Raw genomic sequence first — 15,396 nt, 5'->3', positions numbered from 1 at the left:
TCCCTCACAGTCATCTCTCTGCTGCAGCAGTGCTGCCGTAAACCCCTGCTGCCCCTATAATTCAAGACTGTCATCTGTCTCTGTCGTTTTGTTGTCAGCGAGGTCAGGGGTCAGGCAGTTAGCTGCAGCTTTGCCAGACTGGAATGGCCCAGGGTTGGAGACAGAGATCGAAACAGAAAGAGACGGAGGGAGAGGGGATTGGTCAGCCTGTTGCATTGTCATGTAGCACAAATAAACACTAATTTTGCTGAACAAAAAGCAAATTACTTTAAGATTTTGTTGTTTTCTGTGTGTGTTTATGTTCCAATACTATATAACCAAAAGTATGTGGACAGTGAAACATTACCCCTACATGTGATCTTTGAACAACCCATTCCAAAATCATGTGCTTTAATATGTTGCTATACACACAAGCGAACTATTGTCTGAAACATGGTTGCTTGCTGTAGAATTAAGATTTCCCTTCATACGAAATAAGTGTCCAAACCCAACCCATTACAAATAGTCCAAAGATACACAGAAGTGTAGTTAGTGTCCACATACTTTAGATCACATTTTTACCTGAAGGTTTCCCAGAAGAATTTCAGTCACCCACGGAACACTTTACTTCAGATTGACTGGTACCTTTTGTGGTTTAGCTTTAGGGTCTGCTGTTGAACAGACTGACCTCGTTCAGCTTCCTGCTTAGATTAATTCATCTGGCATTGACCTTTTGACCTTCACCTTACTGAGCCTGGACCTCTTCTTCCCTCTCTTCTTTTCACCCTTTTCTCTCTTTTATCCCTTGATTACTTCTATTAATGGGGTTGGCAATATACAGTAGAAAATCTAAAAAGTATATGTATTCTTAAATAATAATAGTGCAACATATTATGATACAATTCATTTTCTGAATGTTCACATGAAAAGTATTTATAGATTAAATAACCATACAGGTCTGTTTTTGTTTAATTAAGTCAGTTAAATACCTAACAAATTAATGTATTTGATCAAGGTTATGCAAAAATCTGTGAATCCCATATTGCCATAAAGCAGCCTTGCTTATTGATTTGCACCATTGCCTGCAACAATCTAATGCAACCAGAGATTCACTAAAAGAGATAGCAACCTCTGTAGAATTTGTATTGCAAAATTTCTCCTGTCTCAGCCTGTCATTCAAATTCATTATCTCCTGTCTTACACAGCTCTATTATCTCATCAAATAACCCAACATACATGAGAAATTCTGCTTTAACTGGAGATTCCACACGCACTAAAAAAATATTTACCCTGTTTGTTTCCTGGTTCATTTTGTTGAAGTGGCTACACCCAGCGCATGCATGGCACCGGTGCCAAACCGGTGACTGAGTCAGCAGTGGCATAGTGGAGAATTTTATAACATCTCTAATGACCACACTGATTACAGTACCACATTGACCTTTTTCTTTCTGTCTATCCTTAAACCTATTCCCCTCATCAACTCTGTGCATGGAGAAAATATCCACTCCACCCTCCTCATCCTGCGGCAGCAGGGCCTGAGGCACATTGCTATGTGTCAGTCACTTGTATACCTGTGTCCTGATGGTGTGTCTTTGCTATTGTTTTCACAGGAGAGTTGATGGCTCGAGAGGAACCTGACTAACAGCAGTGTGACGGGATAAAGAGAATAAAGCTCTCTCCACAGAGGCAGGTGAGAGAGCAAAACTACAAAGAAAAGAGTGCTCAGGATGAAAAGAGTGGGCCCGGTGGAGTTACTGCAATCACCCAGTCTGCCTGTGAAGTCAACAGATTATATATCCTCAAAATAAACTCTTGCATCATTATAAAAATGGTCATCAGGACTGCACACCCTAATTTTTGGGAGTGAGGAGACTTAAAGAGGAGACACTTAAAGTATTCAAAATTTTCAAAACTTTTTGTAAGACGTTTTGGTTGGAGAGTCTCCTTCTACATAGCAAACTTTCTCTAGAATTGTACAAAGATTATTAGTAAATAATATTGGGGGGGGAACTCCGTTAGATTAAAGTTATTTAATCTTATTTAATCTTCTTCGTTCTTGTCTCATTCACAGGGCTTCTTATTACCTATTTCAAAGTCATCGTACCTACTGCAGGTGAGTTTTTCATGACATTTGTCACTGAAATTGAAAGTTGAATTGCAGAGTCTATGTGTTTATAATTCTAAGAATAAAAACTAACTTTTGGCTAGGAACTGCCACATCCTTTAAAATCATTGAAAATGAATCTGTAAACTGTGTTGTGATAATGAATTTCAAAGCCAGGGTAGGTAACAGTGGATAAACTTGCAAACGACAGCTAGATTTTGAAAGCATCCAACTGAAAAAAATCCCCTCCTCTACCTTCTGGCAAAAATGTTCTTCCTCAAAGTCAATTCTAATTGTGACAAACACAGAAGGTCTGTTGTAACAGACACAGACAAGAAGAACTTGTCCCCAACAATTTCCTCATTATTTCTCCATTCTTTGAGATCAGGTGACGGGGAGAAGTGTCATGGCTGCATATGGACAGACTCAGTACAGCCCTGCCCTCCAGCCCGCAGGGCCATACACACCTTACACTCACCACACACAAGGCTACAGCATGCCATCTTACAGTAAGTATAAACAAAATATATGCAGTATCTTAATGATCATCTGAAATGCAAAAAACATTTGCAATGTGATTGCAAGGCACACATGAACAGCTAACTCTCAGATTATATACATCACATTCTGCTGGTTCGTGTAGCTCTGTCTAATTCTCTGAAGTGCTCACATTCTTTTTTTATTATTACGGTAGCAACAACACACAATAACAATACAGCACATTGGGAGACACAAGGGGGACACCAGCGGGAACAAGACACATAACAATGACAACCATTTTGTAATATTTAAATAAAACTAGCACATTGCGTTAGAGAGATAGACTGGCATGTGTTATGTGTTGAGTTCAAAGCTGGTGATCAGGGTTGTGGAGGAAAAGTGCTCACATTCAAGAAACAGACACAAACAAAACCCTGATAAACATGAATTAACTTGCAACGAAGACATAACTTGTTCTATCAGCTTACCAATCAAAACAGAGTTCTCGCTACAGTGGCAGTAATCTCTCCACAGTGGAAAAAATACAGACATAGTTAACATTAATTAATCACATAATCCATCCATCCATGTAGCGTCAACCGCTTATCCTGTGTACAGGGTCGTAGGTAATCACATAATACCAAATGTAAATTATTTGCACATATTTCTCCTTATGTATGAATAAAAACAGTAACACTGCATAATGATCAGTTTTCCATGAAACCTAACAAATTAATTTTCTGCTTAATTGCATCTCTCCACACTTAGACATTAAAACAGAAGATGGCCTGAGTCACTCTCCAGGACAGACGGGACTACTGGGCTACTCAAACTTTAGCAGCAGTCCTCCCAGTCAGGGTCTCTACAGCTACTCACACACACACGGTTAGTCTGAAACACGGTGTGGACCGAAGGTATGGACACACTGTCACACACACTGGCACCCAAACCTTGTACTGTATATACCATTTTTGATTTCAACCTTACTGGAAGGAGCATCCATTCTTATGCTGCCTTCCTCAACTCTTTTCCTCCTTTTTTTCCTGCCTTTCTCTTCTCTCCTCATCTTTCTGTCTTTTCCTCTCCTTCTCACTGCCACACCTGTTCTCCATTAGCTGCGGTCTGGACTCCTGGCGTCAAAAGTCTCCCCACCCCTCCTCTTTTCTCGGGGTCAGGCCCCTTTTCTCCACTCAGACCAACAACACAGCATGCGAGCGCTTGTGTCTGTTAGAGAAACATATAGGCAGGGAGGAAGAGAAATAGAGAGGATGGAAGAAAAACAGTAAGAGAAAGAGACAACAAGAGATGGGCAGAGGATGTCTGCCGAAAACAAAACCTCAAATGAAGACGTGGTATGCTTGGGAGTGTGTGCAGCTCTCTGCCCACGCATGGCTGTATGTGTTTGTCTGTGTGTTTCTTATTGTGTGTGTATGTGTGTGTGTGTGTGTGTGTGTGTGTGTGTGTGTGTCTGTGTGTCTGTGTGTCTGTGTGTCTGTGTATCTGTGCTGTACGCATTCCTCAGTCGTCCGGCGCCCAAAGCATGACTCGCTCAGTGCGACTTTATGGCTTTGAAAGCAGCGTGAAATTGACCTTGTGTGTGAGAGGGGAGAAGTTAAGGTGCATTATACAGAGGGGTGAGTAGTTTTAATGTTGCAGGCGGGGGGGTGACCCCGTTTCCACTCTATGGATGAGACAAAGGAGCGACAAACAGGAGTAAACTGTAAAAAGATGAAGTGTGTAAATGTGTAAATCACAGCTTTTTTCATTTAAAAAAGCTGGAATATACAGTTTTTATAAGTACTTTAATAATTGTAATATGAGCTAATCTCTAAATTTTAATGGGCCCATGCATTCACATAGCATCTGTTTAAGAGATAGTATTGTCTTTTATGACTTTATGGCAAATAAACACACTGATGATGTTTCTTTCGCCAAGGTTTATTGGGTTTCACCAAGAGTAGTTTTATTCCCATAGCTGTACACCAACAAAAAATTGAGCTTATTTTGAGTTTATTACGGGATAAATCCGATATATGAGTGTTCAGATAAGCAGTTTTGCCAAATTATCTAAACCACTTTATTTGGAGGTAAAATCAGAAGTCAGCGCACTCGAAAAGTTAGTAATAATCCCTCAGGGTCAAGGTGCAGGAAAAGTGGCAATCACACGTAAAACAGGTTTTAAAAAAAAACCCAGGTTAGCCAAACTGATTTAGAATAGATGACGTAGATGAACAATACAGTTATTACCCAAAATGTCCATTGTAAACATTTGTCCCAGTTTACTGGCCGACTCACACATTTTTCCTGCATAACGAGGGATTATTACCGACATTTAGAGTGCGCACACTTGTGGTTTTACCTCCAAATAAAGTGGTTAAGATAACCAAGCATAACTGTTGGTTTATTTACAACCTGTTTCATTGTCTGACCGCTTATAGTAGTTTCTGCCCTGTCTGACTTCATTGTAGGGATTTCACCATGTTACCAGATCTCAGCAACTTTTTATCATAACCGATAGAAATGAGGGCCAAAGTTAAAAGAAGTGACTCATGTTTTAATTAACTGAAATCATCCTTAACATAACTGAGCATTTGTTATCAGTTTTGCTGACAATCATATCTCATCGTATGCAAGCCTGAGTCAGGCCCCGATTTGAAGGTTAGATATGATATAATGTTACATCATGTCTTGAAGTTGGTGGAGCCCTGCTTTAATAGCTCCTGCAGAGATCGGCGAATATCCACCCAACATTGACAATTATTGATCATGACAGTTCATACTTGACCCTGGATTAGTAGTTCGACAAATATCAAGTCAATGTCCACTTACTAGCCTTTTCCAGAGCTTTCATTTTTCAGCCCTTCCCAGATAACTGTAGTTTTCCATATCACTTCCTCTTTAACAGAATATTCACATGTCAGACATTATACAGGAATGTAAATATTCATGTAAACACACTTTTGATGAAACCTCTTACAAGTCAAAAGCCTTCAATGACTGTGCTCTGCTAGAGCACGACTGTTGAACCAAAAAACTGTTTTTTAACAGAGTGTAGTTTGACTTTGAAAGACACTGTTCCCAAACAAAATAAATTTGTTTGAATAGTTTTATGCATAAATCATTAACTGCAAACTTCAAACGGTAATAAACTGCCACAACAACCAAATGTTTGTGGGATTTCAGAATGTTTCCATGTCATCCATTATACTGTACACAACACACAAGCACGCACACAGAAAGCCATCGAAAAACTTATGGTACACTGTGTGTACAACCGAAACCAAATGGGGACTATGGGAGCCTTTTTGTGTTTACTCGAGAGACCTCCTGTATTTTCCTTTAGTCGCTTTGAGGATTGTTGTGTTGTCCGGGGAGGTTTCGGTGTGGTTCTTCCATTGAGTCATTATTCTTCTGTTTGTCATGCACTGTGGACTGGAGAAGAAAAAATGGGGAGCAAAACAAAGCAATAGTGGACTGATGAAAGGATGGAAGGAAGACCTGAGGAAATTAATCTTTAAACATACAGTATGTCATAACAGTTAAAGTCGTGACAGAAAAGAGGAAATCTTTATCAGCCCCAAGGGCAACTTGTTGTACAATTAGCAGTCAGACAAACAGGGCAGGTCCTTCACAGAAAACAATACTAAATCAACTTCAACCCATCGCTACTGAGTACTTAAATTACATAGTAGTATAATTGTTTCTCCTGTGTATATAGTAAAAACCACCCATTCAATAAACAGTTGAAAACCAAGCATTCATTTGTGAATGTCATGTGACCTGTTGTCTGTTTGAATAATAGATGGTCTAACTGCAGTGTACACACGAATTTGCAAAAGTAACTGTCAACTTATGTCTTGCCAGAAAAATGTGTTACTTACAAACAATAAATATGGCCAAAACATGAACATTCGCCTGGTATATTTTTGAAAAATTGTGTAATAACTGTTGCATATTAGTTTCTTTTCATCAAATGTACAGTTGCAGGTATATTCCAAGCATATTGGAAGATATTCAGTTTCATTATAATGAGTTGGATGATGTTTTTGATGGTTTATTGCATAAAAATATAGCTTTTTTACCAGGCAAGTTCATATTGCTTCAAGACAAAGCAATAGTGGACTAGTGAAAGGATGAAAGGAAGACCTGAGGAAATTAATCTTTAAACATACAGTATATCGGAACAGTTAAAGTCATGACAGAAAAGAGGAAATCTTTGTCAGCCCCAAGGGCAACTTGTTGTACAGCTAGCAGTCAGACAAACAGGGTAGGTCCTTCACAGAAAACAATACTAAATCAACTTCAACCCATCGCTATTGAGTACTTAAATTACATAGTATCAATTGTTCCTCCTGTGTATATAGTAAAAACCACCCATTCAATAAACAGTTGAAAACCAAGCATTTATTTGTGAATGTCATGTGACCTGTTATCTATTTGAATAATTGATGGTCTAATTGCAGTGTACAAAAGCATATCCAAAAGCAACTGTCAACTTATGTCTTGCCAGTAATAATGTGTTACCTATCTGGGGCTATGGATAGTTGCCAAATAATCCTATCTGCATGTATTTGGTCTGTGGGAGGCGCACCTGGAAGAAACCCACGCAGGCATAGAGAACATGCAGATATCCAGAAAGCCCCCTGGTTGTCCCACAGGTTCAAACCCAGAACCTTTTTCTTGTGAGGTGACAGTACTAACCACTATACCACCATACCAACTTCATACAGACATTCATAGTTCCCAGAGGATTGATTCTATTAACTTAGGAGATCTTTTGACCCATCTGTGATTTTTAGTGAAATGTTTTAACAGCTGTTGGATAGAACAATGACATTTGGTACAGACATACATGTTGCCCATGGGATGAATTGTAATAACCTTTAATTTGCCCAATACTTAAGTTAGTTAACAAATACCTTGTTGTCTTATCACTAGCAGCTGCACTTTGTCTTACAGGCTGATCAGCAAATGTTAGCAATAAACAAATCACACTAAACTAAAATGGTGAACATAAATATAAATAGATAAATGAAACATACCTGCTAACCATCAGCATGTGAACATCCTCACTGGGAGTAGGTTAGCATTTAGCTCAAAACACCGCTGTGCCTAAGTACAGCCTCTAAAATCTGGTAGCAGTCTTGTTTAAACGTAACTGCATGGTTATTAATCACTGTATCTGTTCACTGATTTTCTTCTGCCACTCCATCAAGTGCTGAACACCAGTAAGGAGCTCTCCTTTCCCTCTATGGTTTTTGACTGATTGAAAAGATAATGGAGGGTGTAAATACTGTTTAAGTTTAATAATATTACATGAAGCTGTTAAGAAGTTATATGTCCTTTATAAGAAGCCACACCCAATGCACTCTCTTGCCCAGTTCATGTCAAAAGTGAATCTGTTGGCCCATGGCCAGCCAGTTAATTTCCATTTGTAACATTGTGAGATATCCAGCTAACTGACAAACAGAAGGAATGGAAGGAAAATTAGAAATGCTGTCCAGTGCTGCGGGTGGAGGTCATAGATTACAAGAGAAATAATTAATCAGACAAACAAACATTATTGACTGACTCTATTGCTTGGACAAAGGCATTCCTGCCTTGGCTTGGTTAGACTGAGAAGATTCCCAGAGCAGCAGACTTCCCCACCTATATTGTTATGTCAAACATAAATCTCACTCGCAGCCCCTGCAGCACCGAGTTGTCACTGATTTTCACAGATCAGATAAGATGCTGTGAAATTATATATGAAGTTCAGTCATCAATGCAAGATGTAAATTTGTATTTGTTACTGCATGGTGGATTATTACCTTCAGTTTGATCTTTGTCTTCACATCATTTCTCAGGTGGTGGTATTTCATCTGGAATTTTTCAAGGCACCCATGCGATCTCCACTTCAACGCCATTCAACTCCACCCAACAAGTGAGTAATGTAACAAGAAGACATCCGGAAGAGTTTCCACAATAGGATACAGCCATTTCTGGAAGGATATATAGGATGTAACTTAAATTAGCTATAAAGTATAACGTTGACTTTCTAAATATAAATGTGTCTCATTTTTGAATGCAAACATACATTTTTTAATCACATTGACTAATTTAAGTCATCGTTTACATGTTGACAGGAGTTTTCAGCGTACTCAAGCTACAGTCAGAGTCAGTACTCTCCGTATTATAACTCACATCACTACAACAGCCCCTACCTAAGCAGCAGCAATATCAGCCCTGCTGCCATCACAGCTCCGTTAGCCTATCAGCATCCAGAACACCCCATCATGCTTCCCAATCACAGCCCAGAGTCACACACAGGTAAGAAGTAACGACTCACCTGTGCTTTTTGTTTGGATCTTCATCATGTTTTTTTTTTTATGTATATTCACTTTCTACCCGCCTTAAAACCCTACCTCACACAAAAGCACACACAATATGGGTTGTACTGTACAGGGTGAGGTGAAGGGAAGCCATGTACAACATGGGTACCAACAAAAAAAACTTACTGAAAGATACTAAAGATATAGACGCCCAAAATAATTCAATAAAGTCTCTTTGAATCTAATCTTGTAAAGTGTGTGTTGCATCAAAATTGAAATTATAGGAAGGTTTTTGACTACTTAAACATACTCTTGACTGAATAAATCAAAGCGTGAATCTGGATGACAACTTTGTTTTATGTGTGCATGTGTTCTAGGGGAGTACCACCCGCCGCCCAGTCCCCCCACACCAGGTAAAGAGGAGGGGGTCCCAGCACGGAGGGGGTCAGATGGGAAGCTGAGGGGGAGGAAAAGAGTCAGTGACCCTGCTCCACCTCTGGACTCTGATATAGAGGTAAACACAGACTCACGCTGGGTTGAAAATTATCAGTATTTCTCTTCAGTATTTGTATTTCTCTCTCACGCACACACACACACACATACATTTTCATGAGGTTAAAATTACATATGTGTTATTTCACTGCAGCGTGTATTTATCTGGGACCTGGATGAAACCATCATCATTTTCCATTCGCTCCTCACGGGAACCTTCTCCTCGCGATTTGGCAAGGTACGGTGACACGACCCCTCCCCTTTTCATTTACTGTAACAAGTACATGCTGTAGCTACCCTCTCAACAGCAAACCAGTGTTATCTTGCTTTAGTCAAATCACCCTTCATCTCAGTGATCGAGTGCTTATTTAACAGTCAAAGGTTTGGCTGCCCAAGTCGAGTCCCTGACCTTTGGTTCTCATCCTTGAGCATTTTCACACGCTGACTGTTTTGCCTTTCTGCCCTCTTGTTTCTTTTCATAATGCACCGGGGTTGTTTAGCTACCTCGGCATCCTGTGGCGTGACTGACAGCCAGTGGGATCTTTCCATAACAGGCAGGCAGCTGACAAGGGGCGGACAGTGGTGCGTTTCTTGGTTTTGGCCGGGGATGTGTGTTTTGAATTCTCACGGTCCCCCTGCGGGTTGACACAAGGCTGATGGGAGTTTGAGAGCAGCGTTTCTGATCGGTTCAGCCCCTGGCAGGCCATGCATGCCGTTGTTTCTTTTTCTTTCTTTTCTGCCACGGAGAGTGGGGTGAAGAGAAACAGGGAGGAAGAGACAACGAGCGAGAGAGTGGATGTGTTGAAATGTGACTCATGTGCCAAAAATTCCTTATTCCTCCCACCACCCGAACACCCCGCTGCTGGATCCAGGGAAAGCTCAGTTGGACAAACTCTGACATCAAAACTCAGACATGCAGCAGAGGAACTAAATGAGTGACAGCGGAAAAACAGATTAACAGTCCAAAGCGTCAAGACGGCTTACAAGCTAGCAGTATTTTTTTCTTTTTTTTCTCTCCCTCCCAAACAGCTAACTCATCCTACCCTGATAATGCAATTTTTTTTTCTGGCATCACTACTTTACTACGTTGTGTCCCGCTTTCTGACTACTTTTAACAGCCCTGGCTCTTCACATTAGCGTCAGCCTATTAAACTCTTATCATAAACAAATGTTTGGACCTATACGTAAAGGCAAGTCTGGGCCCAGTGTGCAGGAAAGACTAATGGGCGTGTTGAAAGACAGTTGTTTTCACCAGCTTGGTGAGCCAGAGGTGAATGGAGATCCACATGAGGAGCTGATTCCCTCCCCTGCAACCGCTCTTCCATTATCTCATCTATCATACAGCAACCCTCTCTGTCCTCTAGTGTGTGAATTTCTATCCCCAGCTCTGTCTTTCATATCAAACATCCTCTGCACAAGAGTAAAGTTTGGAACAGAATGCTTTGTCTTTTCCTTCCTCCTTTATTGTCATTCTTCTCTAATTCTTCTCTGGGATTTTCAGAATGAGGCTTTTATCCGCCCTTCTCTATAGAGCTTCCCTCATTTTTGGAAGAAGGTGATTACAGATAATTATTTCAATTATAAGACAAGGAGAACAAACCTTTCTTAAGCCTTTAACCCTTCCCCCTTAGTCCTTTCCATTCATCACTTGGTCTTCTGGCCAGTGTTTCTCAATCCTCCCTGTCGTCATTTTCTCCTTGTCATCCACCTACTCCTCCTACTGAACTTTTTCTGCCCTTCATCCTCAATTACCATTTTCTTTTTACGCCCTCTAATAGTCATCATTTACCCCACTTGTGTCATCAAGCCCATTTCTACCATTTTAAGCCAGAAGACAGACAGCTCTGCTTGTCATTTCAGATGCACTAATCTAATGCTCACCTTTGGCTGACACCCCTCTTCTTCTCCTGTCTCGCTGCCAAAGACAAGTCAACTCTGCCTTCCAAACAATACGTGACACAAACATACACACACCTGCTATTTTAGTCTTGAATGACAGCACGCCCACGCTGTTTGCTGGCACATCCTGATTTGCTGTATGTGTTTCTCCAGGTGAGGATTTATAATTTGCTAAAACTGAAGTTGGTGTAATGTAACTCCTAGGTATTTGTTTGGGGTTTTCTTTTCATGCCTGAGAAGAAGAACAGGAGAAGTAGTGTCAAGAGAAAACACTGAAAGACAAACAAAGATTACAATGTTGTAAAGATACTTGTCCTTTTTGAACTGTTTTTGAACTATTAAATCCACTGCAGTCATGTAGAGCAAATGAAGTGGAGGAGAAATGTTTTTAAGGACCACACCAGCCTGCCAGCCCATTTACTACAAATCAAATAGACTTGCTGTTGTGTTTGAGATTTTTGGATGTATTTTCCCATTGTCATTGATTTCCATTCATTAATATGACACTTTCTATGAAAATCTAATGTTTGTACAGACATTCAGGGTCCTCAGAAGATGAATCCTAATGACTTTGGTGATCCCTTTGCTTTTCATCTGGTGCTATCATCATGGTCAAAATTTTTATTTGTGCAGTACTTTGGTTTAAGTAATTGAATGCATTTTCTCAATTTTATATGTATGTATTTTTATGCATTTTAAAATGTCATGTGCTTATGCCAAATTGTAAAGTATACTTTCCATGAAAGGGGACTTTTTTATAATAGGTTTATGTCCAAATATCTGCAAAACTAATTCCCATTATCCTCGGCTGTATTTTGTGTTTACAAATGCTAGTATGCTAATAAGCTAAACTAAGATTGTTAACCGTGTAAAACATCGTGCCTGCTAAACATGTTAGCATTGTCATCGTAAGCATGTTAGCATGCTGATGTTAGCATTTAGCTCGGTACAGCCCACAGAGTAGAGTCCGCTAGTGTGTAGGGTTGCCACCTTCAATACAGAAAAATAAGGGACGCCTGTCGTCGGGGGGCCACACACCTCGGGGGCCCGGGAAAACCACAGGCCCGATTGTGTGCCAGTGGTGGTATATCATAACTTAAAACATGTTTTCAGGAAAGTATTAAGATTTATACCAATGGACATTATAATAAGTTATTGAAATCAGTGTGAACAGATTCCCTCAGTCTCTCTCTATCAAAACTCAACAGAGTAGTGGTCATATTGTCATAGCTGAATACACCGCTATGACAATACTAAACATAGGCCAACAATGTGTGACAGTGAGACCACAGAAAAATAGGATGTGAACTGTATTTTATTAACTTATTCAATCAACATGTCCATAACTAGGCTAAAACAAATGCTTTGATACAATTTGATTGGAAAGACTCATCATCAAGATCATGCACATCAGTGGACCAGAAGTAGTAGGCCTTGTGTGCATTATTAGAGCATGTTAGGCCTACTTCCTTTTATAAATTATTTCCAATCAGAAGTACACTACTCGTGCAGCACTGAGTAGCTGTTTGTCTTTCAGACTGCTACAGTAAAAGTATGAACAGAAAAAGCTCACTCCTAATGAGCTCGACAGAGAACCTGTTCTTGCTGAGAAAGGATGCAATTCTATAGATTGGTTAAGCATAACACATAGTTGTTTATTTTTGTTGTATATTTATTAACAAGGCAGAATATGAAATCCAGCATGATCAATCAGAAAATTAATACGTTTTATTTAAAAACTGCCTCGGCATACTGTCACATGTCTGACAGGCCACCGTACACCACCTGGCCGACTAATTGTGCAGTTTGGCTTCGAGCAACAAGTAGGTGATTTGATTTCTCCCACTCTCGCCTTCTTTGGCATCAGCTTTCGTTTCAGAGGGGACGCAGGGGTTTCTCGAGCTGCTGCCGCCATTGTTTCAACTCGAATCCCTGCTAAGAGAACCGCCCTCACCTGACTCCGATTGGCCCTGAACCTGACAGTATTAATCAAACCAACAATGGCAGCAAGTATTACCCAATCAGTAGATTGGGTAATGCTGCGATAGAAAAGGATTATTTGCACGGGATGCTGCATTAAAGACAACATATGGGACAAACCACGTCCCATATTGATTCAAAACGGGATGTGCTATTTAGTTCTAAAATACGGGACAATTCCGTATTTTAAGGGACGGGTGGCAACCCTACTAGCGTGACTGTAGTCTCTTAACCTTAGTTGCCTTATCTCTACAGCCTAAACCGGTTCAAAACCATTGGTCAGCAAAAGCTGATAGATACTGAAAGGGCTAGTTAAGCCTTGAGAAGACAGAATGAATGGATCAAACATCAGTTTAATAAAAAGGTGTTCAAAATGTTTTTTTAACTAAATGTAATCTAAAAGTCAGCAGTGAATTAAATTGGTTTAAATTTGGGAGAAACCGGCTGACTGGAATAAAGAGAGACAAAACAAGGTAGTCAGAAGAGAGATGGTGAAGATAAGTCAGCAGAGAATTTGACAGATATTTACACTTGCCTCTCCCTAAAACCTGTTTATACCAACACAGTTGATGAGTTTGCAGAGGAAGTGAAAGGAAAACTATAGAGACAAGAAGGCGGCTCTACTGACAAGGCGAGAACAATGACATGAGTAATGATGTTTAATAATCTGATTTAAATTATCTTTAAATACCAAACCTGTTGAGCTATCAATCTTGGCCTGAGTTAATGCTTTTATTATTTATTAACTAATTAATAAGGATGCAACAACGGAAATTATAAAAAGCTGTTGTTCTTACATCATTTTTATTTACTACCCCGAGCTGTAGTTTACAGATCAGTTTTCTTACATTTTATTGTGTTGAAGGCTTTGTAACTCTGGTTGATAAAGAGATTTGTTACCACAGTATATATATACACGCTGTTTCCTCCTCAAGACATGTATACAGTGCATCCCCACTAAGATGCGCATTTGATTCATAGGAAGTAAATTGTGCTGGGGGATTAATTAGTTTATGTTTTGGTTCAGGAATCTAAAGAGAATTAAAAATGCAGACCCTTTTTGACCCTGTAGCAGAACTGTACGGTGTTGTTTCCAGAGCAGTTTATTAATTCTAGGATTGGTGTTTGTGTCTGTGCATCAGGACTCCTCGAAGTCAGTGTCTCTTGGTTTGTGGATGGAGGAGATGATCTTCAACCTGGCTGACTCGAGACTCTTCTTTAATGACTTGGAGGTGAGTTTTTACATTTCAGGGATACTGTAAATTAGCTCATGAAACAAAGGTGTGAGGGGAGCATGTTTAGAAAATTGAAGGATTCAATTTAGTTTTATTAATATATGTCCCCTTAAACTATTAAAATACTGGACATTATGCCTTACTTCACATAAATCATACTTATTTTCGTATTCCACTCTCTATCTCAGTTTTTTTTGTTGCAATATTTTTGAAACCTAGAATTTTTTTTCCAGAAAGCTGGAAAATAGCAGCAGAGGGCATATCCAGCACTATAAACTGGCAAACCATTGACCAGAAAACCTTCCCTGTAACAGTCTAGTAAGAGGTTTGACATTTTGTGCTGTTTTCTTACCTGGCATAAAGCACAGTGGCAGTCATTGTAGAAATCACCTCACACAAAATCTATCCTGTATTCATTCTTACTAAATGCATTTTCCAAACAATTTGCCCTCCTCAGTTGAGCAAGAATATTAAAAGGAGGGGTTGTTAACTGCTGGCATAAGTGCTCTTACAGTTAGACCTAACCTGCTGCCTGAAAATCCTCCGCAGTAAAGATAGACATTGATGCAACCTCTAAAAAGGGTGACTCCTCAAAAAAACTAAGTGGTCATTAAAATTCAGTTTTAATACCTGCTAGTGACTGAAAAGTTCATATGTTTTTCATCCTGCATTCCTCTTTGTTCTGACAAAGAAAAAAGATTAAAGAGGGACGAAGAGAGAGAACAAGTACACTTTGTGCCGTAATTATAGGTGGGTGTCTTAGTATCCGAGAGGAAAATTAGTCAAATGGGCGGAGGAACAGTTGAGAGAAGGGAAAGGAGCCAACAAAGCCATTTGCAAACCTAGTTCTTATCCCCTCTTTTGTTGTCAGGGCTCAGTAAATCTCTAAAGCAGTAGGCCACAGCGGGCTGACAAC

General features: G+C 39.8%; 1 protein-coding gene across 2 annotated transcripts in view; it reads left to right on the top strand.

Moving 5' to 3' along the window:
- Positions 1 to 15,396, top strand: part of eya2 (EYA transcriptional coactivator and phosphatase 2) — a 29,987-nt gene that overhangs the window by 9,625 nt on the left and 4,966 nt on the right. The window contains exons 2-10 of one of the 2 annotated variants that reach the window (XM_046029431.1): positions 1,590 to 1,669; positions 2,051 to 2,092; positions 2,472 to 2,592; positions 3,332 to 3,448; positions 8,410 to 8,486; positions 8,689 to 8,872; positions 9,252 to 9,388; positions 9,521 to 9,604; positions 14,388 to 14,477. In XM_046029431.1, the coding sequence (XP_045885387.1) occupies positions 2,490 to 2,592; positions 3,332 to 3,448; positions 8,410 to 8,486; positions 8,689 to 8,872; positions 9,252 to 9,388; positions 9,521 to 9,604; positions 14,388 to 14,477 (792 nt within the window). In that variant the 5' untranslated portion in view covers positions 1,590 to 1,669; positions 2,051 to 2,092; positions 2,472 to 2,489. The remainder of the gene's footprint in view (positions 1 to 1,589; positions 1,670 to 2,050; positions 2,093 to 2,471; positions 2,593 to 3,331; positions 3,449 to 8,409; positions 8,487 to 8,688; positions 8,873 to 9,251; positions 9,389 to 9,520; positions 9,605 to 14,387; positions 14,478 to 15,396) is intronic. The other variant, XM_046029432.1, reaches the window with a different exon arrangement.

This window comes from Micropterus dolomieu, linkage group LG18 (assembly GCF_021292245.1).
Source record: "Micropterus dolomieu isolate WLL.071019.BEF.003 ecotype Adirondacks linkage group LG18, ASM2129224v1, whole genome shotgun sequence".
Taxonomy (NCBI): domain Eukaryota; kingdom Metazoa; phylum Chordata; class Actinopteri; order Centrarchiformes; family Centrarchidae; genus Micropterus; species Micropterus dolomieu.
The sequence above is the reverse complement of the archived record's forward strand: the minus strand, read 5'-3'. Positions and strand labels throughout refer to the sequence as shown.